The 26,765-nt window shown below is 39.5% G+C and overlaps 1 protein-coding gene across 1 annotated transcript in view; it reads left to right on the top strand.

Moving 5' to 3' along the window:
- Positions 1-5,893: 5,893 nt before the first annotated feature.
- The window catches only part of USH2A (usherin), a 356,467-nt gene continuing 335,595 nt past the window's right edge, over positions 5,894-26,765 (top strand). Inside the window, exons 1-2 of the mRNA XM_088531950.1 lie at positions 5,894-6,416; positions 12,710-12,875. Of these exons, the coding sequence (XP_088388076.1) occupies positions 5,932-6,416; positions 12,710-12,875 (651 nt within the window). The 5' untranslated portion in view covers positions 5,894-5,931. The remainder of the gene's footprint in view (positions 6,417-12,709; positions 12,876-26,765) is intronic.

Genomic DNA, 26,765 nt, shown 5'->3' with positions numbered 1-26,765 from the left:
ATGTCTCTTGTCTGTTTACACAGGAAATCAGGGCTGTCATGTCTTCTGGAAAGCCTCAAGCACAGGCCTCTTAACAGAGTTTCTCCTAGTTTTTTCTCTCACCTGGAGATTGTGCTCTAGCTACAACTGAAGCCACACAGGGAAGAGGGGAGGCAGCTGTGGAGTCTGAAAATGGGATGGAATGAAAAGTGAGTTGCAAGGAAATTCAGGATTGTGTGTTTTCTGAAAGGAGATTTTGGGGTAAGGAATGTAAAATGCAAAAAAGGATGGAAGGGCTGCTGCTAAAGCAGCTATGCGTTTGAAATACGGAATTAAAATACAAGGTCTAAAGGAAAATGAAGAGTAGGCACAGGGATTTGATTGCAAGTCTGAGGAAAGTATAGATAATTGGTTAATGAAAACAGAATTGATCAATGATGTACAGATACGTATTGACAGCACTGAAGACCAGAGTGGGGACTAGAGAATGTTTTGTGGAGAATAAGCTAATAAAAGAAAAGGGAAGTTGTTACATATACATGGCTTCTGCTAGAAACCAGTAGAAAGGTGTATGATGGATTGGGTGAGGGAGGAAATAACAGACTGTTTTTTCAGAAGTAGCTAATGGCTAATTCAGAAAGGCAGGAAATGTGTTTAGGGAGTAGGGCCAAGTTTAGGGTAGGGTGGTGAATTGCTGGGAGATGCCTCTAAACATGGGAGACGAGGATGTCTCGTGGCAGTGGTAGTTGGATGTTTGGGAATGGAGGATTAATGGAGTTAGGAGGGTACAAGATAGCTACTGTAAAAGGATGAATGCACTGGTGAGTCTTGGAAAGAACATGAGTGCTGTGAACTGCGAGAAGATGAATGAAAAGTTACTGTGCTCGGGTGCTCTGGGGACAGCAAAGGCCAATTATTGGAAGCCCATGTGCTCTGGATGTGTAGGATGGCCCTTCATCCTGGACAGCGTACTCAGCTTCCAGGTTATCATGGTAATGCACAAGAAATGTCCTTACTGAGGGCCTTGCAGAGGTTTCCTTCCCCAGCACTCGCCATGCGGGGATGCAGTTTAGCTCCATGTTCTTCCAAGTGAAAGAAACCTGTAAAACTTGTTGCTTAAAAGATTATTTCACTTTTGCCTTTCTAGTAACAAAGAAAGTTCTTGGTGCTAAAAGAAGCTGTGATGTACTGTACTTCCAAAGCTGTTAAAAGGCTCTTAACAGCTCCATAAAATACTTGCCGCCTCCTCCTGTGCTTTCAGAAAATTTTACTCTAATATTTATTTCACTGGCTTGCACAGAATTTCCTCCCGTTTAAAACACAAGTTATTAATTATATCTGGGTTGTCATGATCAACTCCCCTCCAGCTATTAAAATGTACTTGCATTGTAGTTTTTTTATTACTTGCAAAATTATTTTTCCACTATTTTCCTAGACAGTTAAGTTTGCGATAAATATTGACTTGCCCATGCAAATGATTCTTTTATGTTAATTTCCTGCAAATATTCAAATGGTGTAGTTTTATGAGAAAAAGCATTCATAAAAACAAATCTTTATGAATATTCACTAAAAGTGAATTTTGAATTGTACACTTGAGCCTAATTTTTGAAAGTCATGCTGCGTGGGTTAGTCTGCATAGGTCGCAAAATGGCAAAAATAGGAGTGTGTGACTAGTCAATGCAGCATGAACACAAGCTGATACTGGTATAAGCTGTCAGCACAAATAAGATACAAATGAAAGCTCTGGATGCACTGCAAAATTTTTAACAGTTTTTCAGAATGTGTTATAAACAGAAGACATGCCCATATTCATGACCAAATCAGTTGCTGTGACTTCCCTTTTAAATAATATTTTAATTAGATTAGCAATTGTGATAGCGGCAAGACATCCATGCTGCTTTTCATAGAGAAATGGATCCCCTGAAATTCTACATACAATTTTAAGGAACTGTAAATAGATAATGGGCACATGCATGATAGTACCCTGCTTCCAGAGACTAGTTGTATGCTATTGCAGCTTTGAGTAAGGGTATAGTTGCATTCCCCATTTACCTTTTCTCTCTCCTAAAAGACAATAAGAGCTGTTAAGTCAAGCACACTGAAGTTTGGAAACGGTAGTGCTAGGTTTGCCCCGTGTGTGTGTTTATTAGTCTTTGCTGTTTTATCACCTCCAACAAGAGGCTCCACTGATTTCTACTGTGTATGGGCATGCTGACATTTTCAGAGTTTATTGCTGGATTATTGAAAGAAGACTTCTAAGTTCAAATCCCTGCTCCAGGGCACAGAAGCTTGAGGACTATGGTTTTCAAATTTTCCAGTTGGGAAAATTTCCTGTTGTGTAACAAACTAGTTTCTTTTCCCAAAACATTTTGGGTAACCCTAGTATTTTCTATGAAAAAGGTTGAGTCATGAGGAACAGACTGCAGATGATTCCAGAAGTTTCAGCTGCAGGACAGTGCCTCAGATGGGATCTATGTGAATTAAAGCACCCCAGGGAAAGGCCCTCTTTTTCAAAGAGGTGAGCAGTTGTAATGGCAAAAGCCCAAGTGTTTAAGTTAGATCACTTTCTATGTGCCACAACTCTAAGCCTGAAATGGGCATAATAAATCCATAATTAGAATTCATTTCAAAATAATAGCACACATTACTGGAATCTGGAAATCTGTGTGCATATAACATAAACGTTTTTATACATACAATAACCCCCCAAACACTTCTGTGAAATAGATATTATTTCTAAATCATTCTTGGGCTGTTTGTGGTGCAATGAATATAGCTTACCTGTTGCTACTTGCAAAAGCCTGTGGATGCTTTCTAATCTATTTAACCTCCTGCAGGTAGTTTATTCCTTATATTTCTGACGAACAATGGTGTCCTTGACAAAAATGAAGTGATCCTTGACCTAGGTAATTGCACAGTGCCCTGCAATGTGATTTTGCAAGGTTTGTGCTACTGTTTTCTGTAATCAAATGTATGAATTATGTAACCCTCTTCTGAGCTGCTTTTCCTTAGGGATGGAGGGCTCGGCATGACTCAGCGGGGCCTGCTTCCTAAACTGAGCACTATGTAAAATACTTCACAGTAGTTGGGAGATGTTGGGGCTGCCATGTGTTAGCAGAATAAAAGATGTGTGCATTTTGCAGTGAACAGCATGCACGTGTCCTGACTTTGCTTCTGGTACCTGTCTGATCCAGGATGCCTGGAGCAGGCCTTTGCTAGTCACCACAGAGCTGGGACAGGGCAAAACCAAGAATTGATTTTTACTTTCTGAAGGATTTCTGAGGAATATTTACAAGTCATAGCAGGATATCTTTGGCTACTCAGGAAGTTCTCATTTGGTCAAGCATGTGCTCTGTGACTCAGCCATTTTAATTGTTTGATATTCTGAGCTGTTAACATATGGGTTTATTTCTGTTTTTTTCCGTGGTGTTCTTCAAGACCTGTTTTTGTACATGTACATGTTCTTGCTGTCATTGACTGTTATGGTCACCTATGGTCTTATGGCAATTCTACAGAAAAAGTGTGCTGTAACCATGCTTTAAAAGAGTCCTTTCCCCTGCCCCCAACCCATCCCTTCCATATTAAACAAAGTTCTTGATATATGAATATTCTGGGAAAAGCAATTTTGAGTGCAGAGCTAAAATAGTTTGACTAGACAACATGAAAACATAGTGAAATGACTGATAACACATTAACTAGAATTGTTATTTTTATCATTTTAGGGGGAAAGTCTGTATTTAAAAATGTGCCTGAGAGCCTAGGAGTTTGCTTGATTCAGGATTAAGGTCTTACTATGCATTAAGAGTCACAAAAGGAAGGTTTCTTAGCAATCATGTATCACACAAAAATCCTGTTGATATGTTGCTAGTCAAGGTACAAACAGGCTAAGATCACAGGTTGAGTATTTCATCTAAATAGTCAAGAAAGATACCAACCAGGCTGCAGTTTGTGTAACTTCCACTGCAAAGGTTAGTTTGATACTTCATGTGTCTTCAGGAAATGTATTATACTGAGACTACTCTGTTCAGAAATACATCCAAGCAACCTATGATATCTTAAGCCCAGCTCACTGACAACAACTTTGTCTTGCAAAAACAAATTAAAAAAAAAAACATAATTTATGTGAAAAGGGTTTGAAGAGCCTGCTGATGTTTCTTCTTTGTGTTATTTTGAAGGGTTGTTATTGCTATGCCAGACCTTGGCTGTGTTTAGTGTTGGAAGTCAGCATTCAAATGTTTATCTGTTTTTCATCCCACCCTGACGGGACACCTTTGGGCCTTAATGTAGCTTCTTATATGTCAGTCAGGCCAAAGCAAAAACAGACAGTTTTAGCTCTACCTCAGTTTTAACATGAGATTAGATGAAGTTTTAAAGGTTAGCAAGGTGTACAAATCACTGCCAGTCTGCTGAGGTACAGGTTGTGCATACACCCTCACAGAAGCAGAGGGTGATGTGTATGAGGAAACTACACTTGGTTATAACCTTCACTCTGCTCTTTCCCTGGGCCTTTGAACCCATCTTCAGACTTCCCTCTCTTCAGTGTGCCTAAAATCAATTCCTTTCTCTCCCTGCACATGAAAAGGGGCCCAAATCTGCACCAAGGGCGTCTCGTTCAGCCTGCGAGTTCCTCGCTTCCTCAAAGCTTTAGCTGGCAGAGCTCACCTGAGGTGGCCTCTCCTGCCCTGCCCGGAGGGGACTCCCTCCATCAAGGGGCACCTGCTGCTGCCCGGCCCCCCTGTCACGGCCTGGGGGGTCCCCGCCATGTCCTGCGGACACTGCGGGCTGCCCGGTCGCCCCGTCCCGTCCCCTGCGGGGAAGGTGGCGGGAAGGGAACGCGGACGCCCAGGGCGGCGCGGGGCGCCCCGCGCTTCCCCCAGGCATGCGCGGGAGGCGGCCGGGCCGCGCTGGAGGAGGGGAGGAAAGAGGAGGAGGAGGAGGAAGAAAAGGAGGGGGAGGAAGAAAAAGAGGGGGAGGTGTCGCCAGGCAACGGCGGGCGGCGTTGGTGGCGCCGGGAGCTGTCGCGGCGGATAACGGTAACGGCGGCGGCCTGGGGGCGGCGAGGCCCGGTCCGGGTACTGCCCGGTACCGGCCCGCGGGGGCGGCCGGTCCCGGGCCCGCACGGGACAGATGGGGACGCGCTTCTAATCCGCTTTGCCGAGAGGAGCGGCGGGAGCGGGGCGGCGGGGCGCCGGCAACTTGAGGGAGTCGTGTCGCTTTCACGTGGAAACTCAGAGGTCAACTTTTTCCTTCTTTATTTATTATTGCTGTGTATGCTATGCCAGGAGGCTCTGGCAGTGCTTAACTCCACGCGTTAGGTATGCTACAACAGAGCTGTTGGGGTGATAGTCTGCATAGCCTGCAGGTTTAAAAAAATGCAAAGCTACTGGACTAAGCGCAGGGGGTTTTAACTGCAAATTTTAGTGAACTGCACTAAAACCATGAGAAAATCCACCCAAGGAGCTTGATGCCCAACTTCCCTGCTGTACCTTGTTACCATATTCCATCATTATTACTTAAAAACGCAGAGCCAAGCGTGAGCTTTGGCTGCCACGTGCAAAAGACCTGGAGTTAAAATCTGATTTGCTTTGAGCGCAGATGTCTTTGAGGAGGCCTAGTCCCCTGCCCTTCCTCCGAGAGCTCTCTTGGCCTTAGCTAGCTAAAGTGTAAATGTTTGGCATATTGCCGTAAAGGGGAAGGAGGGATTTTGTCTCCGGACCGTAGGAGGAGATGGCAGGTTCCTTCGGTGACCCTGCCTGTTTCGTGTGCTTTGCAGGTACCGGCTGCCGCCCGCCAGAAGACGCCGATGCCCCCAGTGACGGAGTCCTCGCGCTGGCCTTCTCGAGAGGAAACACTGTGTAATCCCTTAAAGCACCCGTCTGAGGATCCTGCCACCGCCATGGAGATCATTACTTATTTACGGATGCTTTAATCAGGAAGAGCTTTTTTGTAAACATGAATTGCTGGGCTCTTTCCGTAAGGTGTCGTTTCTTGTTTCATGCTATTGAAACATTAATCCTAACTTACTATGACTCCTTTCTGTTGGTCAGCTCTCAGGGGCATTTCCCGAGGCTAGAAAATGTGGGAGCTTTCAAGAATGTGTCAGTTGTGCCAACTCAAGCCACCTGTGGGCTGCTGGACCGAGGTACTTTTTGTCATAGCTCAGTTGCTGTTGAGAGTATTATGTCCTGCACCCAGAGGTTTTGTATTCAGGAGTGTCCGTACAGGTCTTCGCCTGCTTCCTACAAGCTGCTGCTTTCAGAAGGCCTCGGTACCTGTGTCACCGAAGACAAAAGGGACGTGCATCCAGGGTCCTTCAGCAACGCTTCCAGTTTTATTTTTCATGATCACAGGGATTGCTTCGCTGCTCCCCGCTCCCTGAGGCCTGCAGCTTCATTTACATTAACTGTATGGTTGAAACCTGAGCAAGAAGGTGTAATGTAAGTAGCATTGCAGGTGTTTACTTTCCTGATGCTCTTAGAAAAATTGATCATTGTAGTCACAGTCATTATTAGCAAGCTATTTAAAATTTTAAAAAGGTACAGTGAGAAACTATGACGTTTTAAAGCTGTATTTAGGCTGGGGTCTTCCCAAGTGTCAGGACTAGTCGGATCAATTTCTGTAGTGCTGATGCACATGATAGTCCCTTTATTTTCAGTGGAACTATTGATACACAACATCTATGACTGTGCTTTAAGATGTACATTTGTGCTTCTAAATCATGTTTTTTTTTTTTTTTTTTTTTTCCTTTTGAAAGCCTCTGGAAAGATATGTTTCAAGGATTTCTGCTGTTGCTGTTTGCATGATGGGAAAAGTGATCTAAAATTTTTAGGAACCCCCTAATATGAATTTACTCCTTTAAAAAGGGAAGCAAACCCCCCAAATCTCAAAGTGAATATTTTAGCACCATAAAAGGGCAATTTTCTTTCTTTCTTTCTTTTCTGGAAGATATGTGGAACGTTGAAAATCAGAGCTCACATTAATACTGCAACAAACTATCCCATTCAAACTATTTATGCAGTTTCACAAAGTGTTCGCCAATAACTAAATGTAGTTCTCCCTTGGCTTGCCTATATATCACTTTTTAAGCAAATATGACTTTTAGTGACCTTTTTGGGCGGGAGGGAGGAAATCACAAATCCTGCAGAAAAGTTCATTTTATCTGTCATAAAAATGAATAGATGCCTCCTCTTCCTGGTTATGCAGACCCTTTTTAAAGTGAAGCACATACATGCTCTGAAGGGATGTGCTGTACTTTGTATCTCAAATATTTTTGCACTTAGAATCTTAACTTGCTCTTAGAGTGAAAGTCATGATGTACCCTGTGCATCATTCTTGATACCTATTTTGCGTACTACTCAAACACGTTCTGTCTAGGTGGGCGAAAATCACTAGAAATACTAGCAACAGTTAAAACTGCAGTCTGCTAAATGCCTGAAAAATTACCTTAAAAAAAAAATCAACGTAGCTCTAATCATTACCCTACTGAAATTGCTGTGGTCATTGAATGGGAAAAAATGCAAGCTTCATCTGGCAAAAATGACTTTAATTTGAGCTTAAGCTAAATCAGCTCAGCTGTAGGGTGTGTGAAGAAGTTTCTGGAGCTTTAGCCTGGTATAATTCGTGGGCAGCATTTTCCATGTAACGTTTGAATCCTGAACAGTCCATGACTGCGGTTGTCTTCTAGCAAGAGCTTGTGTGTGTGGATACATATCAGATTATTTCTCAGCAGAACATATGCTTAACTTGAAGCAGAGAAGTCCTGCTAATTTCCAGGCAAGCTGTTGCAGTGAGCTGTCGAGTGAGATCCGTGGAGCTGTTTTGCCACTGTGACAGGCTGCTGCTTGCATGGAATCTAAACCCTTCAAAAGCCTGTGCCTTGCTTTGACTTACTAAGTGCTGTGCAGAAAAAGGGCTCCATGGGGGTCTGGTTATCTATGGACCCATGTAAATCTTTGCTGTTCCACTGTTGCTGTGTTATGTGCACAGCACAAATACTCTTGTTCAGTGGGTTTTATAGATCATGTTAAAATTGAGATGCTTTGTTTGATTTTTGTAAGAGATCAATCCTGCTCTGCGGGATTGCTGCTACTCAACACATAGTAATGACAGTGCTGTAGGGCAGTCCTGAAAATCTAAAGTTGGGCAGCACTGTGGCCAGTGGACCAGGTGACAGGCTGTTGCCCAGAGTTTTTTTTTTTTTTAATGCTGCCCATGTAAATTTTCCTTCTTTCACGGAATCATAGAATTATAGAATGCTTAAGGTTGGAAGGGACCTCTAGAGGTCATCTAGTCCAACCCACCTGCACACGCAGGGTCACCTAGAGCACGTGGCACAGGACTGCGTCCAAGCGGGTTTTGAAGATCTCCAGAGAAGGAGACTCCACAACCTCTCTGGGCAGCCTGTTCCAGGGCTCTGTCACCCTCACTGTCAAGAAATTTTTCCTTAAGTTCCTTTGGAACTTTCGATGTTTCAGTTTCTGGCCATTACCTCTAGTTCTGTTGGTGGCCACCAGTGAAAAGAGGCCAGCACCATCCTCCTCACTGCCTCCCTTGAGGTACTTATAGACACTGATTAGATCCCCTCTCAGCCTTCTCTTCTCCAGGCTGAGCAGGCCCAGCTCCCTCAGCCTCTCCTCATAGGGCAGATGTTCCAGGCCCCTGATCATCCTTGTGGCCCTGCGCTGGACTCTCTCCAGCAGCTCCACATCCCTCTTGTACTGTGAGGCCCAGAACTGGACACAATACTCCAGATGTGGCCTCACCAGGGCTGAGTAGAGGGGCAGGATCACCTCCCTCGACCTGCTGGAGATGCTCTTCTTAATGCACCCCAGGATCCCATTGGCCTTCTTGGCCACGAGGGCACACTGCTGCCTCATGGTCAACTTGTCGTCCACCATGACACCCAGGTCCCTCTCTGCAGAGCTGAAGGAATGCAGGATGCTGGTTTTGGGGAAGTTATAGAGATAACTCAGGTGTTTTGGGCAGCATAGCCGTGGACAGTGTAGAGATACCTGTATGTTAAGCACTTGCTTGCAGAAGGCTACTCAGCCACTCATGCCACACAAGTAGCCACTGAAACCTAACTGGGAAGGCACTCTACAAAAGAGAAACAGCCTAACAGAGTGTTAAAGTGATAATATATATTTTTCTTTTATTGTATTGATTTAATAAGTCTTTTGGGTTGGTAAAAGCAGTTAGGTTGCCAGGTGTCCTATGTTTTGCAGTCCCTGATGGTTTCCTTTGTTTTGTTTGAAGTCCTTTGTGAGAGAGACCTTTTGAACCACGGATCTCGCAGAAGGGCTTCACTGAACTTGAACCCTTTTGAACAAAGTCTTTTTGCTGCAACCTGACAACACCAGGAAGATGGGCCAGACCCTGCTGCTTGTTTTACAAGTATAATAATTGCAAATTTAACAAGATAGTTCAGTTACTAACTCCTCTGATATTTAATACAGGAGACCCACAGTTCTGGGGTCTGCCATACCAATGCACTTCTCTGTGCTGAATGCAAACTGCTCGAGAGAGCTACGGACAGAACCCTAAAGACCTGGTGTCGGACATCCTTTGCCTTCTTGGAAGAACTCCATTATTCCCCAGCTAGGGATGTGCCTCTGCAAGAGAATAATAGATTTATTTTTATTTATTTATTTTCCTGCTAGGAGTTACTGAGCTTATTGAAGTGGCAATGTGTGAAACAAGGATCCAAAACTTGAGGGCCCTTAGAAGTTGCTCACTTTCAAGAAAAACTTATGTATGAGTAATTAAAGACAGGAAAGAGAATTTTCTTCATCAGTTTCTTATATTAAGATTTGTTATGTGAAGCTGAGAATATGCTTTCATAGAAAGTCATGTCATATTATTTATTTATTTTGAATCCTGAATGTTACTCTAAGAGCTATGGTGGTCCTGAAGAAAAGCAAGAGAGTAGTGTGAAAACACGTTTGTAAGTTCAGTCTTTGTTTCCCTTCAGGCAGGAGTGCAGTAAGTGAACAAAACTCTTCTCCCTGAATTGTTCCCTCTGCCACGTGCTCTAGGTGTTCCTGCTTGAGCAGGGGGGTTGGACTTGATCTCTAGAGGTCCATTCCAATCTCAACCATTCTGTGAATTGTTCTTTTCCCCATGCTGCATATTCATCAGTTAATCAAAATGCTTTCAGTAAACCTGTGCATAGACTCTAGTGACTGTGTGTGTATATATACATGTATATGGAACACAGGATGGCTACTAGAAATAGAACGGAATGAGAATACAAGCAGAAGTTTAGCCTGTCAGCGTAAGCACTGCAGGAAGCCTATACTAATTTAGCATGAGTTGGGCTGACTAAGATGATCAGAAAGTGGTGAGAAAGAAGCGAGGTGGATTTCCTGTGCACAAAAGGGTTGTGAAGTAGACGCTAATATTTTAACTTTATATAAGTTCAGATGCTATACATTACTGATTAGACTGAAGGGATGAATTGCCTTAAGATACCATACATTTGATTTTCTTTTTGAGCCTGTGGTCATGAAGATGTTCCTATTTTTGGGTGTTCCAAGCTATTCTTGAAATGTACTCGCTGAATCCATTTAGTGAGCAAGACTTTATTCTGCATAGAATAATTTTGTATTAGTCTTTTCAAGAGGTGACTTTTACCTTGTTTTTTTAAATACATGTTATTTATTATGTTTACTTTTATTTTTGTTTCTTATTTGCCTAATTATCATTTGCTTTAATTTCATATCTTGTATCGTATGAATTTTGCTATGATGTCTGTACCATATTGCTCTGTACTCGGTTTGTTGCCTGCTTAGATTAAGTAAAGTTATTTTCATCACCATCTAAGTCTTCCCTCTCTAAATAGGGCAGTTTCACTAGAAAGTCACAGTTCCCAGATAATGTCTGAGGATCAGCAGTGCATCCACACTGGGCTCTAAAGAGTATTTTCTATATGGAAAGCTGACATGCGACTTTTTTGTTCGCTGGTGCTCCTTTTCACCCCAGCATTGTGAATTAGTCAGAGATTGGCTCGGTGAAGTTGCAGGTTACCAAAATCCTAAACTTCATAAAGAACTGTGGTTTCTTTCTATAAGCTTGGCTAGAATGGAAAACAGCGCCCTTAGTCAGAAGTAATGTTTAGGAATGTTTATGCCTGTTTCCAATCCATTAGCATCATTTTTTAAAAAATTCTTTTTCCTCTCTCCTGTTTTTTACCTTTCTTGATGTTTCTTTTTTTCAACAGTAAGTTATAATTCATATTTTTTGTTTGCAGTTTTCAAAGTGATATTCATGAAGGTCACTTCCCTTCTTAAAGTCATGACACCTGTGGGATAAAAAAAAAATGTGGGGATGTTTGTTTTAGATAAGCAAAATAAACAAAAAATGGATTATCCAATTATTGTTTATCCAGGAACTGGCTAAATCCAGTTCCTAAATATTTTGCTACTTAACTGAGCTTTTTCTCACATTTATTATCTAGCAAAACTACCATGTTTACAAGCAAACAATATATTAAAAAGATTAATATATCAAGTAATATGTTTTTAGGAAGGATTGGAAAATAGTCTGCATTCTGTGAGTTATTTTAATGACAACATTCCAACAGACTAAAATGGAAACAGTTAAGGTGAATTTAATTTCCTCACGGAATTAAATGTGAATCAGTGAATAATGGCAGTATCAAAGAACTGCCTTTATGGTTCTTTTCTTTTGTAAATATATATCAGTGAGGCTGAAGAAAACCGAAGAAGTTTATCAGCAGATATATGTTTTTTCTGAAATACATATAAGTAGATCCTGGTCTCAATTTTATATACCTTTTTCCTAATTTAGTAGTGCATTAATTTACTCTGGTGTAACTGGTACAATATTTGGCTTTTTATAAGTAAGTTGGAACTGGATTTTTTTAAGCAACTGAAGCTGGAACGTAGGTGTTTGTTCTTGTGTTATACTTAGGATGCTGCTAGTAAGTAAGATATCCATTTGACAAACATATATAGCCTTTAGGAACCTGGATATCGTGGTGAACAGTTTGGCAAACCTATCTGAACACATATGCAATGTGGTTTGCTATAGTTGTTATTTTTTTTTCTTTTTGTCCATATTGCATTTGATATTGATGAAACTTGGTGGAAAAGAACTAACCAGTGGCTGGATAACCCTCGTGCCTAGCTCGGTTCCCTTCGGTTGGAGAAAGACAGTGCCAGAAGGACAGTACTGGAAAAGCTTGTGATGTTGCTGCCTTAAGTGGATTGCTTTGGTGAAAAAATGGAAATTTTATTTCTAGAAAATGTTATTCATAGTACTGTCATAGGTATATTATGTTTTCTTTGTTAGAAGCATCTCCGTAGGATGCCCTCTGTTGTGGAGCTTTGTAAGCAAAGTGCAGCAGAGAATTTAATGAGGCAGAAGCTTAGATATTTGTTTTAAGAGCAAAAGCCAGCCCCTGTGTTTTCTGTCATAGAACCCTGAAAGGCGAAGTGAAATGAGGGTGAATGCACTAAAAAAAATAGATATATGTATGTGTGTTATGTATATATTAATCACAAATTAAGAAAGAAAATGTTTGTGAAAATCATTTTATGCTTAGTACATGTGACTTTTACTGTCACTGAGCATCTTCTCAAGAGCTGTATTTTTAATGTTCATTTTAATACATTCTGGTTGGCATCACTTTACAAGATAGCACCTTGGCAAGAATGTGTATATATGTGTGCCTCTGACCTTATGTTGTTTTTCTTGGTTATTTCCAAAGGTGTGTGATAGAAAAGGCTATTGATGGGCAGACTGTGTTCAAACTCACAATCTCTGAGAAAGAGACCATGTTTTATTATCGCACAGTAAATGGTTTGCAGCCACCAATAAAAGTAATAACATTGGGGAGAATTCTTGTGAAGAAATGGATTCATCTTAGTGTGCAGGTGAGTAAAATAAAAAGAATTTAAGATTTGTTGAAACACAGCATTTGTGTGAGAATGGTACAACTGTATAAATATTTGCACTGTAACAGATAAATTGGGTGATGTAGCTGATGGCTTTGAGGTCAGGATCTTCTGAGCCCTGTAGGTAAGGATCTGAATTTAAGGGGCCTGTTTTGAGGCAATTACTTCTTTAGCACTGGAAATAAATGCTGTGCGTACATTCAACTTAACAAGCTAGACAGAAAGCTCTCAGTTCTAAGGACACTGTTACTTGAGGTGAAGAGAATCTAGTTTTTCTCATGTTAATGAGTCTTGAATCTCCAAGATGATCCCTTTTAGGGAGGAAAAAAATGACATCCTCATTTATATAGACAAATATGCTTACCTGGTAGACATGTACCCCATTTTGTTATGAACACTTCTTACAGTGCATATAGTTAAACATATGTTTCAATTTTACAGGTTCAATTAATCTAGTATGTTACAAAAATATTACCTCGTTTCAAAAATACCATTCAGAATTGTGAAGACGCAATCCCTATGTTCAGAAAATCTTCATAATAAATACACAAATGTCCACTGAGTATAAGGCAAAATTGAGTTTGTTAAATTTTAAACTATATATACAAAAATTGGTAAACAAGTGTAGTGGAAAGTAAGGATATTTAATTATTTGTATGTCTTAATTCCCAGCAGATACTCTAGTAAATACTGTTTGTAAATCAAGTTCAGCTAATAGTTAAAAGCTCTAATTATCAGGTATTGAAATGTTATTTTCTCTTTCCTTTATTTCCTTTATCTGGTCTGTTAAAATTCGATCGTTTTACAGCACAACCAAAGAATAGTTTTCCTGCTTTCTTGAAACTTGCTAAAATGTATTGACTGTGATTTGGATTTTTAGTGATGATTTTGTCACTTGTAAGAAGTATCTAAGCTGATGTCTTGAATTGTTTTTTGCAGTTTCTTTTTTCCAAGATAACATCGCAGTAGTGTGAATAAGATTTTGGCTGTTGGATTGAAAGAGTGACCTTAAGGTAGAACTAATGAATTTAGCACCCTTGGAGTGTTTGAAGTGTAATGTCAGCCACGTTGTTTTTTAGTAATCTCAGAAAGTGCTAAAGCCTGAGTTAGCAAAGTGAAGGGTGAAGGGGCTAGGTTTAAATACACACATCTTAATTCGTATTACAGAGAACACCCAAGCACTTCCTAGGATTCAGGCCTTTGTTTCTTTGCAGAAAGGAGTCTGCTGCGTAGTAGTAGAGCCTTAGAAAGGCTACAGGTTTAAGTCCTTTTCCAAGTTTCTGACATCAGGATGGAACTTCATATACAATGATCTGTAGTACAGTAGGGTTCAACTTTCTACTAAAAGCGAATGTGGTTGCTGCATATTCTTTATAGCCTGAAGTTTGATAGCAAACTTAGTTCTAAGTTTTAATTTTTTTGTAGACTTTTAACAGGTGTCTTTGTACAAATGGAGAAATAAAATGAAAAATGACAGTAGGAAAGGGATTGAACAAATGCATGCAAAAGTAACATTCATATGAAAGATGTGTATTCAGACAATAATAATATCTGACAATATATGATAATTTATAGAACTTTATAGGTTGAAGTCTTGTCCTTCTTTCCAAACACAGCAGTTTCCTTAAGCTGTTTAAAAAGCATTCTGAAGATTAAAACACTGTGCGGATTATATGCACTAATAGTTTTTGTTAAAGGCCCTGGAGCTTTACAAACAAAGGTACAAAGCAGATGAACTCAGACAAGTTAGTAGGTTTTGACTTCTATGACCAGCCAGCCTTCTGTGTGCTGTGGCTACACTGTGGAGTAAAAAATCCTTATGTGGGTTATAGGGGAGAGGAAGGGTCAAGGCAGCAGGGCTAGCTGTGGAATATAAAGCGTGCTTGCTACTACCTCTGGCTTTTCCAGGTTAAGTGACATCATGTAGACTTCTGTGTTTTCTGTTGAGGAAAAAATGCCCCCACTACTAACAAAGGATTAGGGATCTCAGTTTTGTGCCGCCGTTTGTAGGTATATCCCTATATGTTAGCAGAGACAAGCTCTAGGACTGACCTCAGTGGCTGTTAACTGGAGATAGGTTGAGGTCTTCTCCAGCCATGCTGGTTTTGAAGTGCTTATCGGTGTAGTTGTTACCTAGCCTAGCTTAATGGAAACAAGACAACAAATTTAGCTTTAGTTTTGCTGTGCATATTGTCATAGGATTGTTGTTGGACGTGAAATGTATGTGTCTGTAATATTCAATCACAAGCTATTAGGTTGACTAAACTAAGAGTAGATTCATCATCCTTTTAAATACTGAACAGAGTTTGTCAGGTACAACATAGTTAGGCTTTTTGTTTTGTTTTGTTTGAGATCTTCGTAGAGCTCTATAGTGCTGTACTATGTCCAGAATGTATTGGAGCTTATTTGACGTCTTGATTGTAGGGTACGGCGGTCGGAAGACCTCGCGCTGAGCAGAAAGAATAGCGGAAAGAATAGGGGAGATGGGCATGTGCCCGTATAATATTTCAGAAAAACTAAAGGAAGCAACAGAATAGAGGAGATTCTCTTATTAGAGAACAAAAAGGGGGAATATGTAGGAAGAAAGGTTGGTGTGGCCAGGGATGAAAACAGTGGTCTGATTGCTTGATGCATAAAGGATTTTTCTGAGGCCAACCAATATGGGAAGCGATGTTAACGCTATGGGCTACGGGGCGTGCCTCCACACACAGGTGCCCTATATAAGTTTGGATGTCACAGGTGCCCTATATAAGTTTAGATGGGTCTGCAATAAGTGCCAAGTGCTGCATCCACCATGGTGGTGTGTGTGCTCATTTGGCCTGGGTTCCTGGGCGGTGGAACCCGTGCCTGCTCGAGGTAACGACGAGGCAATTGAAGCCGAAAGGCAGCACTTGATACGATTTTTGAACTAAAAGAATGAAGCATGTGAATGTTTTATAGAACATCGAAGTGGTGTTCCTGGTAAGACAGTTGAAAGTGGAATCTTCCTGCAATTAATGACACTTGTGTACGTGGGGGGAAAAAGAGTAAATAGCGACAGTGCCATATTTGGAGTTTCAGAAAACATAAAAGCTTGTGTGAATCTGATTTTCAGGAGAAAAGTGGTATAATGGGATAGTGCTATGCTAAGCAGAGTTTCACATAAAGAAATAGTATTCTCTGTGCATAAACCACAGTAGGCAGAAGGTCTTCAGATTCTTTTAAAAATATGTAATCTCACCACTTTCAGATAAAATAATTCAGAGATATGATAATTGAAGATATATATGGTAACATTTCTTCTTATGAAAATGTTTTTTCTTCATGTAAATGGTATAGGCATCTAACTGGTTGACTGGCAGAACCTGATTTCGCTAAAAGTGAAGTTAGAAACATCAAGTGCTGTAAGCCCACATATTTAGATGTGATACTGTAGATAATAAAATTACTATTTCTGACCTTCATTATACATGTGTGTTTTAGTAGCTGAATGTTGCTACATGAAGTAGATCTGGTAGGTCCATGTTTTCCCTAATAACAAGGCTCCTAAACTTCTGAACAGTGTAGCTTTTCTCTTAAATTCTGTGATGATGAGAGTCTTTGTAAGAATTGTAGGTGACCACATTGGACCAGAAGTAGGTATCTTGTTGATTTTATTGAGGATAAACTTGATTAGATACTCCAGAGGATGATAACGTATTCAGTGCCATGCACAGTGTTTGTTGGTTTGGTGGATGGTGTGACTGCTGTCTTGGAGGTTGGTGTAGTTGTTCTGGGTGTTCTTGGATGGGGGAGAAGAGGAGGAAAGACTGGGGAATGGTCCATTGCTGCTCAGCAGCTGCGGGCCTGATCATGGCTTTGCCCAGTTTAGCTAAGTCTGATTCAGGACAAAAGTTTTGAAAGCCCCATGGTCAGCAAATGATGCATGATGCAGCTGACAGGCATCTCTACCCGGGAGCTGGAGGCTCCTTGAGCACAGACATGCTTAGTATGAATCTGAAAGTCAAGTGATGAGTAAGAGCTAATTGCAAACATCGATGTCATAGGAAAAGCTGAAATATTTGCACCTAAGTATCCTGTGACAGGCAACATGACAGAGGAGCTTGAAGTACTGGTGCAGATGTGCAACAGAGAAAAAGCATAAATATGGTGGGACAGCAGGTGTGTTTGGAATCCAGCTATAAGGGCTTAGAAACTCTTCAGGAAAATTAAAAATAAAAGGGTGGAAGAGCACCAAATATTGAATAGGAGAGAAGGATAGAGAAATGACAGCATGGATTAAAAAGAATTTCTGTGGAATAAAATTCCAAGTGAGCTGAGGTAGGTGAGGAAGAACTTAGATTACCTTGGTAGAATTCATTTAGGAATTTAAATACTCAGGTTTGAATTTCAGTGTCTAATTTCTTAGAAAGAAGAGTTACTAAGAACTCTGTCATTGCAAGAACTACTTCTCCTGCTTATACCTGGGAAGTTAAAAGTTCTGCTAATGAAAGCAGGCCCAAACTTTTCTGTAGGTTCTAGATGAAAGGTTTCTTCAACTAGTCACTGAAATGCAAAGTCTAGATATCAGCTTTGTTAAGTGATAAAGGCACTGTTAGAGATACTGCTCTTAAACCTGAGCGTTCACAATTTGAGGTATTTTCAAGTTCAGTTGAAATAGATGAATAAACAAAAAAGGGTCTGTCACTATGCTTTTGGGTTTCAATAAAAGAACAAGCAAATAGGACTGCCGTAAGAAAGCAAGGTGAACTGACATTGAATGGAGAAAACGCCTGAAATTTCTTCAAAATAAATTTATCATTTTTAAGAAGAATCTGTCTTGAATAAGGAAAGAGAGGAAAAAAAAAAAAAAAGAGTACCACACCTAACTGGATGAATAAGCAAATTTACAATTTGATGTTACAGTCTACAAGCAGTCTTGTATTATATTTTTGTTAGTGATCTTGGCAGAAATATTAAGGTTTTATTGAAAAAATATCTGATAACATAAATGGAGAGGTGACCATTGTCATACAGGTAGAATGGAATGACTCACTGGATGAACGTAACAGATGGAAATAAAATTTGGTATTACAAAGTTAAAAGTCATAAACTTTGAAACCAGTAACAAAAACGTTTGCTAACTACCCAATCATCAGAAAAAATGACTGAAATAGTGGGCCAGGTGGTGACAACAAATAATAACGTGATGTGGCCATGGGCAAGGCATGTGTTGGGGAATATATCAAGCATTTCTGGTAGTGAGAGTAAAGTATTACTGCTGCTGCTTCAGACTCTGAGATTTCTTGTTGAATGTTGTGTCCAATTTCAGAGATTTGCATTGATCATGAATCAGAAGAGCAGTCCTAGGCTTGCTGTGGCAAGGAAAGGCTTCATGCAGGCCCTACGGGAGGTAGCTCGTGGCGAGCTGGCTACACTGAATAACTGGGAGGGCATAGAGTTTCTGTCTCTGAATGCGCTGTGGGGTAAACGCCAGGACAGCAATGGCATTACTTGAGATGGAAATTATGAAGTAGTTTTACTAAGGCAGTGTGTGTCTGAAAAAACATTCTGGTCAGATTAGTGGCGATAAGAAAATTATATTTGAGAGAAAAGCTCAGTTCGTAAAAATGATAATGTGATACAATGCATCCTGTAGGAGAAGATGGGATTTCCTACCACAACTTGTTCTTATGTAGGTGTATTATAGTTTTTTTTTCTTTTCCTGCGAAGTTACTACAATGAACATTTTTGGCAGGATATTGGACATGAGTCACTAATTTTCGGAATAGACTGGAAAAGCTGTTTGGGACATCAGCTTGGTCCTAGTATATCAATCTGAATTTTACCCCCTTTTTTCTGCTCATCAATTATTTCTCTGTAATGATGTGTGCTAGCTTTATTTTCCACTGTTTATGGTTTGTAAAGAAACTTACCTTTTTTATTCTGTAATTTCTAACAGTTTTTATTTTTTTTTTTTACTGATAAACAATCACTAAACAACAAACAGTCCGCAAACTGCTTTTTTGATTCTTGGTTTTTTTTTTATTTTTCTTTGGAAATTAGCAGCACTGATCTGGTTTAGTAGGTAAAGATCGAGTTCTTCAGATTTCTGTACATTTTAGAATCATTCTGTGGTCTTGATTTACTAGTATTTATTACTAGTATTTATCGTTGTATCTTGGAATCATATTACCCCAAACACTGTTTTGAATAAATAATACAGATAGTCTTAAATGAAAAGTTATGCACTTACTCTAGGGTCTTAAAAATGAACTTTAATATAAATTAAAAGATTTTAAAGCACAGTATTGCATAATTAAGGTCAGTTGTATACCTTATTATTTCATCATAGTGATACCAAAATCCTATCTGTTTGTCTTAGTAACAGCTTCTCCACTGTGTATTTTCTTTCTCATATATCTGTTATTTTCACTGGTAAAGGGGTCTCACTTTTTCTTTGGTACTTCAAAATGTATTTGACCAATTAAGAAGAGTGGAATTTAAACATGAATTTTGGGATATGTCCAAAGCTACTGATACAGAAGATTCTTTAAGAAATGTCAAATTGATGTATTTGTTTCATATTTAGTGTCCAAAATTATAAAAAATAATCTTTTTACCAGCCTTTATTTTGCCTGATCATATCTATGTAACTTTGCCATGTTTGTGCAGACAGTAGCACATTAAAAGCTTTATAAAGTAAGTTTAAAATCTAAATGCAAAGAGGTAACCATGACTGAATTACTCTCCTGGGAACAAAATGCTCTTAGAGTGCCTATTGAAATCAGCATTATCATTTGAATACATGTCAAATATGAGTCATTTCCTAGTTTAGGCAAAATTTCTTTATAAATCTTTAAATCTTCCAGTTCTTTCAAGAAAAGGTTAAAGTACTTATGATTTAATGAGACCGCTTTACATCATAACTGTTTGACTATCAAGAGAAAACTTGTCCTTTCCAATTTGTGAAATCCTTTTATTTTCTCCCTAAGTTTTTGAATACTTTATATTAAAAGCCAAGAACCTATGACTTAAAAGTGGGAAGGAAAATATTTACTGTATATACTCTGAGTATATTACTAAATAGTTTTTTTAAGTGGGGTGTATATCCCAAGTTTGTTAAAATACAGGAAAGCAAGGATGCCTTTTATTTAACAGATTACTTTGATACACTGCTTGAAGCCTTCATTTCTTAATCATTGGGAGTAGTCTGTCAGTCCCAAAAAAAGGAGAGCTTGCATAAACTGCACATATTAGAAATTCTTGTCTGCTAAATGCATTTGTATGTTGAAAAGAGGCGGAGGGGGCATGTCCCTGTAGTTGTTGCTGTGCTCCAAACCTACAGCAGAAATAAATACATTAAGCATTGCATATAGACTGTAACATATTCTGAGACAGTTTAGAGAACTATTCTTGGAAAAAATAAGCCCAGCTCCCTTGGCAACTGGTTCATCATCTAGTGTCTGCTGTGATTGCAGCCCGTTCAGATCCTGCTGCTGCTCTTGCAGCCTTGGGGTTCTCTGCTGTGGATGACGTGCTGGGCTGCATCCAGAAGTGCTGCCATGGGGTTTGCCGCTTGCTCTTCCAGGCTGGGGCTGCTTGAAGGTGGCTGGTTTGTGGTGATTTGATAGCTCTCCGTTACAACAACTTCAGCTCCTTGGGAAACAGGGATTTCCCAGCTGCCCTTATCTTCTCCCCATTTACAACTGCTTATTAACAAAAACTTTCCTTCTTCCTGAACATGAATTCAAGCAATCTCTGTGACTACCTCCAGATTTACATTTGCAGGTGGCAGAGATCTGGCAGCACAAGGCATGTAACCTCATCTAAGGCAGGATTTTAATTTAGGAGAAGACCAAATACATGTCAACATGGCACTTGCAAAAACTACTGTGGTGGAAACTGCAAAGCTGAAAACCCTATGAAGGTCTGCAAGGACTTTGCGTTCTGTATGGTGGAAAAGGAATCAGGGCTTTGGGTGACCAATGCTGAGGGTACTGACTGCACCACAGAAACTGTGTCTGGTTTGTTTGGAGAGAGGTGGGATTTGAAATCCATCAGGATTCAGTTGGTTTTACAAGCAGCTTGTTTCCTTATGTGACAGTAAATGACAGAATTAAATTGTATTTTTAACAATGCGTGTAGTATATTAAAAATGACTTATTGTGTGTAGGCCACATTTCTTTCCTTGCAAAATAAAGATTATGACATTTAATGTTACAGCAGCATACAGCTCTAAAAGGTATGCCCTATTATAGTTAACTAAGTAGCTTGCTAGAGGAATGTATTGAAAGATAAAAGAATAAAAGACAAACTTCAAGTATTCAAGCTTTTGCTATTAAGAATAAAAGTAGAATTTGTGTAACTAAAATCAAAGAAATGAGAGATATGTATGCTGTTAAAAACATCCTTTCAATTAAACTATGTTGCTAAAATCAAATAACTATTTTCAGGTAGTTAGAAATTTGGAGCCCTACTGAAAGAGGGAAACAAATATTTAACTTGATAGCTCTTGATTATGAGTTAATCTCTTAAATATATGTTTATGTATCCCGATCATAGGTGGATTCCCAGGTATGCATTACTTTGTGTAACTTCAGGTCCCCTTCACAGCTCCATGACTGCTCTTCCATTCGAACATTTGTGTGCCTTGAGACTGTAGAGACTGTTTTGAGAGCCTGGGGGCAGCTGCGCAGACCCAGTGTCACTGTTGGCGTAAACCAACACGATGATACTCAGTGGGGTACATTAATATTTGCAGTTTTGGGTGTGTGAAGGGTTCCTCTTGGTGCAGGTTTGCCTGCTGTCATTCTTGGCAAAGACTCATTGTGGAAGTCCTGAATTGTGATGGACCACGACTATTGAACCATGGTCCTTCCCTCTTTATGCCATACTAGTGGAAACTTTTAACAGTTTAGAAACTTAATGAGGGCAGCAAAATATTTAGAGCAGCAGCTTCTTTTCTTGATTATTTTAAAAAAGTGAATACTGCATTTGGTTTCAGTTTCTCTCGGAGACTTGAGTCAGACGTCTCATCAAGAAATGGAAGATGAAATTTTCAGTTAGTCCTTTATGCAACCTTCATCCTTTTTGTGTGAACTTTTTCATGTACATCTTGCATTATCAACTGTGCCTGCAGTAAATGGAAGGTGACATAAATTATAGAGTGGAGAACTGTGTGTGCTGGTGGAAATATACAGGAGCAATCTTCTAGCAAGTCTCTGCATGTTTAATTTTGTCATGAAAGACCCTGAACAACTTGCTAACTTGTCTGGAAACCAGTAAATTCTGTCATGAAAAGAGGAGCAGATACTCTGTCTGTCCACATACCTTGTTCCACTACCTCAGCTCAGTAACGCCCTGGTCTTCGCACTGGTCAAGAACTGCTGTGTTGGTCTGACAGTGGCTGCATCTGGCCAGATGTTCTGGCTTTAATTATGAATGGGAAGTAGGTGTATAGGAACAGCTCTCTCCAGGTACATCCCTGACTTATTTTCTGACAACCAGTGGCTTCAAAGCTTCTTCAGTTAGATACTGTATTGAAGAGCCACTGACTGAACTACTTTTGTTTGGTATTCAAATTCCTTTTTATAATGTATACTTTTTGTTTTTTAATATCCTATGGTGATAAACTTCTCTTATATAATTATGGCTGTATGAAAGTGCTTTTTTCCCTGTATTTTAACCCTTCTGTCTCCTAATTTAATTCTGCAAATTCGTTTTGCATAAGGCACTTTCTACTTACCATTCTCAAGCTATTTGAGATCTTTGCTTGAACACGTTATAATTGTTTATATTTCTATGTTTTTTAACTCTTCTTTTACTGAAGCCATTTTGCACTGGTCTTTTCTGAAAGTTTGGAGGTTATACTGTTATAATTTTGGGACTGCAGGGATCAGAACTGTGCTTGAATTCAAGATACGTTGCTCTTGAAAAAATCACAGACAAATTTCTGGGGTGGTGCAATTGAAGTTTTGTGTTACTTATTCCTTTGGCAATAATCTCACTTGGTTTGCCTTTTTGCTGCTGTGGAGCATTGAGCACATTAATGAATGAATGCCCACAATAACTTCAGGATTTTTTTCCAGAGATGACAATTCTGAGCTTATTTTCATGCATACATAGCGGAAAACATTTTCCTCACATTTAATGCTCTGCATCTATTAAAACATTTACTCTGATATCCTTTTGCTTGTTCCCTAGCTATTTTGAGGTACTTTTTAAACTTTCAAGTAAGCTTTAATTTCTACTGTCTGGGTGCATTAACTGCATCACTTGTCACCTCACTAATCACTCTTTTCAAGATAACCTCTGCTTCCTAACATTTTGTGCTGTAGGGGAACCTACTGATAAACTTATAGCTGTGTGAAATGTGGCCATTTAATGTTCACCTTTGTTAAAACCTTTCTGGAAAGCCATTGTTTTGAGCTCTTTCTTATCCATGTGCCAACTTCTTCAAAGAACTCAAAGTTGGGGCTAGATTTCTTTCCACAAAAGCCACTTGGACTTTTCCAGTATATCAAATTAATCCATCTATTAAACTTCCATTTTTGCGTTTAATTTTCCAATTCACATTGACTTTATTTGCTGAATTATCAGAATAATTGTTCCAAGACCTGATTTATGTATGATGCCTAAACATTTAATTTCTACATTAGTCTTCAGTATGTGCAGGTCTTACTGAAAACTGTACTGTTTTCTGTTTCTCCTGCTTTCCTAATCTCCTATAGAATTTGAAGATGCTGCTTTTTCTCTTTTGTTTTAGAAAGCACATTGGAGATATATATATAATACCTATAATAAGTTTAGAGTTTGTACAGATTCTGTAGAATATTTTTAAAAAAGCTTATTAAACTTATCAAACTTTGAACTTGCTTTTAAGGTACAGCCGTGCTCCTTTGCTGGCTTGACCTGCATCGTTCCTCACATTCCAGTTCGACCATGTTTATAGATTTCAAAGTAGGACTGACTTCATCTGTATGCCTATGTGGCTGCTTAGATAGGACTCTACTTTTTTTTTTTCTAATGCTTTTTGTTGCTTGCTTTCTTGAATGTGGTCATTTTTTTCTTAATTTGATACACCAGTAAACCGTCCCTATTCTGCTGTAGGAGAAGCCAATCCTTCCTTAAATCCATCTGTTCCAGAAAAATCTCTCACACGTTAATCACCCTAAATCTCTTCTACCTGCCCTGTTTACTCAGTTGTGCACAGAACCCTGCAGCCTTGCTTGTCTGACCCGTTGTGGTACTGGCAGCATTTCAAAGAGTGGCACTGGCTTTGATCTTCTGCCTCCTGAGTTAAAGCCAAAATATTTTCCCCTTGAACCTCTCCTCTATCCTGTCCGGTGGTGTTTACATGTACAATTGCTGTTGTCTGTGATGAGAGCTGGCCTTAATACTGAGTCACTGTTCTTGCACCTGTAGGTATATCAACATGTGATATTCAGTGGCAGCATAGATTAAGTGTTGAACATCACTGCTAATCAGACATTTAGGACCATGTGCTTCTATGTTTCTATCCACTGGAATCCTTTCCTTGGATATTTATCTTCAGTGGTCAGGGACAGTTCTCTTTTTCTAGCCTCTTGGCCTCTATCCAACTTCCGTGGTTCTTGAAGCCAGGAGTGGTTAACAGAAAAAGTCTCTTATTTTTCCACTGCTTTGGGTGGTTTGTTTCAGTCTTGATATTTGATTTTCTGTCTGTTTTGGTTATTGCTTATTTGTACTATATGAGAGCAGTAAACTGGATTGCCACTCTTCTTTTGGACTTCTAAGTGCATTTTATTGTATTTTGGATCTAAAATAGGATTATTGGCATTTGTCTTTGGTCAAAATCTCCCTGGCCTCTCCATGTTTCAGCTGGAGTCCTCTGTACCAAAGTGTGCAGGAGCTTTCTGAGCAGTCTTGCCCTGGTTCTCTTCTGACCCATCTGCAGCAAAATGCAATCGATGGAACTTCTGTATAAAGTTTTCTCTTCAGGTTTTCCCCACAGATAAGCTACTAAAACGGTTGTCTTCAATCAGATTTGGCCATCGTTCACTAAACAGAGCAGTTTAGAGCTGCTGTAAAGCCTTGCTGACGAGATGCCTAGTAGCTTTAGAGGAGAAAAAAAAAGTCATTGAAAGAGTGCTAGAGAATTATAGGATGAAGGAATACTTGAATGACTTCTAAAAAAGGGTGTAATGGAAAGTGGTTAGCAGGAGGAGGAAAAGGCCTGAAGTAAGATTGCTGGGAGGAATATGGGAGGGATATAAAAGGAATCAGACAGAATTTTGTAGCTCTTTGACAATGTAGAGAAAATCAATCTTGTGAAAAAAAGACAGGAGTGCGTTTGCCAAAATGGTATCGTTCCTATAACTGGGTATATGAAACTCTCTGTGGAGAGAGGGCAAGAGTAATTGCCTGGTTCTTGTGTAAAGCATCACAAAAAGTGAGAGCTGGGTTGTAACCACTTAGCCTCAGAGCTGTCCAAGTGCTGTAGAACTGATGGGAATGGCTTGCAAGTCTCACTACTGAGCAATGCAAAATAGTGCAAAACTCTTCACATATAGACAATTCAGAAGACCAGAAGTTAAATCTACCACTGATAGTGTAATACAGGGTACAATAATTAATAATTAATAATTGCACATTAGTTACAGCTTAGCTTATTTGTTCAGGTGTCTGCTTATTCTTTACTAGTGAAGTACAGCGACTTTATTCAGAAGGGACATTTTCTTTTGACATCGACATCTCATCCCTAATTTACATGATTACAAGTAGTTCAGGAAAATTCAGAATCGGTAGCAGAGCTGTATTTTAAATGGGAGAGGGGGCAGAGAGAAAATGGGCATTTTGAGATTATCTACAATGTACTTTCAGGCCTTTCTGTTTCAATTAATTTTGGCAAGTCTATTTTATGTAACTGTTTTAGCTGCTAAAAAGCAGCTTGTTGAATCCTTAATACTTGTCTCTTTTCGTGTTACTATAGTGATCACTGGAGCTTCGATCTGATTTGTTCTGTGACTTGGGGAAAATAGAGTCATTATGCGTCAAGAAAGTGATTGTTCTCCATGTATTTTCAGATCTGATGACTAGGATCCTGTTATTACGTTTTATTGTTTGGAACTCATTTGCAGCACAAGAGTCACTTGTTACTTTTGCATGTAAAAAGAACAAAGATTGATAGATGGCTGAAATAATAGGTAGAGCAAAGCTTAATTATTTCAGCTTTCACCAAAATCTCTATTTACTTTACGATCTTGAGCTCCCTGGTTTCTCTCCCACATCCCTGCCTGAATTTGTTAATTCTGTCCTGAGGCATCATTAATAGATTGATAGAACTCTTGTGACGTAGCTGATGAGCAATATTTCTCCTCTGTACCAAGCTGGTTGGTGTGGAAAGTGGCAGAGCTTCGTTTAAGTTTTAAAATTATTACATGCTAGTGAAATAATGATAATTTACTCGATGGGGTGAGGGGGGAAAAGAAAATTTCCACTCCATAATTGGCGTGCATCCTTTATAGCAGAAGTATCAGTCATCTCTTTTCTTTAAAGCAATATTTACTTGTTTAAATACTAATTCATTAAAAACAGAGACCATTTCCAAAGTTATCTCTTTTCACGCAGGTCTTTCTTGGCTGCCTTTGCTAGATAATTGACAGCTTGGGTTATATCCTTCAGCTTCTAGCTTGTCTCACAGTACTAAAATTACCCCTGCCCCAAAATACTAATGACATACATGATTGTTATTTTGGATCCTTCCTCTTGCTGTTACTTGCATTGTCACATTTTGAAAGCTTTCTTCATAAAATACCTATCAGTTTGTCTGAAGTCCTTGAAACACCTTCTGGACCAGTTTGTGTTCCAGTTGCTTTCTCATTTCACTGTTTCAGGTCAAATTTGTACTGATGCGTGGCTTGTTCTTGA

This window comes from Tinamus guttatus, unplaced genomic scaffold (genome assembly GCF_059628265.1).
Source record: "Tinamus guttatus ecotype Peru unplaced genomic scaffold, ASM5962826v1 Tinamus_guttatus_pri_ptg000033l, whole genome shotgun sequence".
Taxonomy (NCBI): Eukaryota; Metazoa; Chordata; class Aves; order Tinamiformes; family Tinamidae; genus Tinamus; species Tinamus guttatus.
This window is presented reverse-complemented; position numbering and strand designations above follow the sequence as displayed.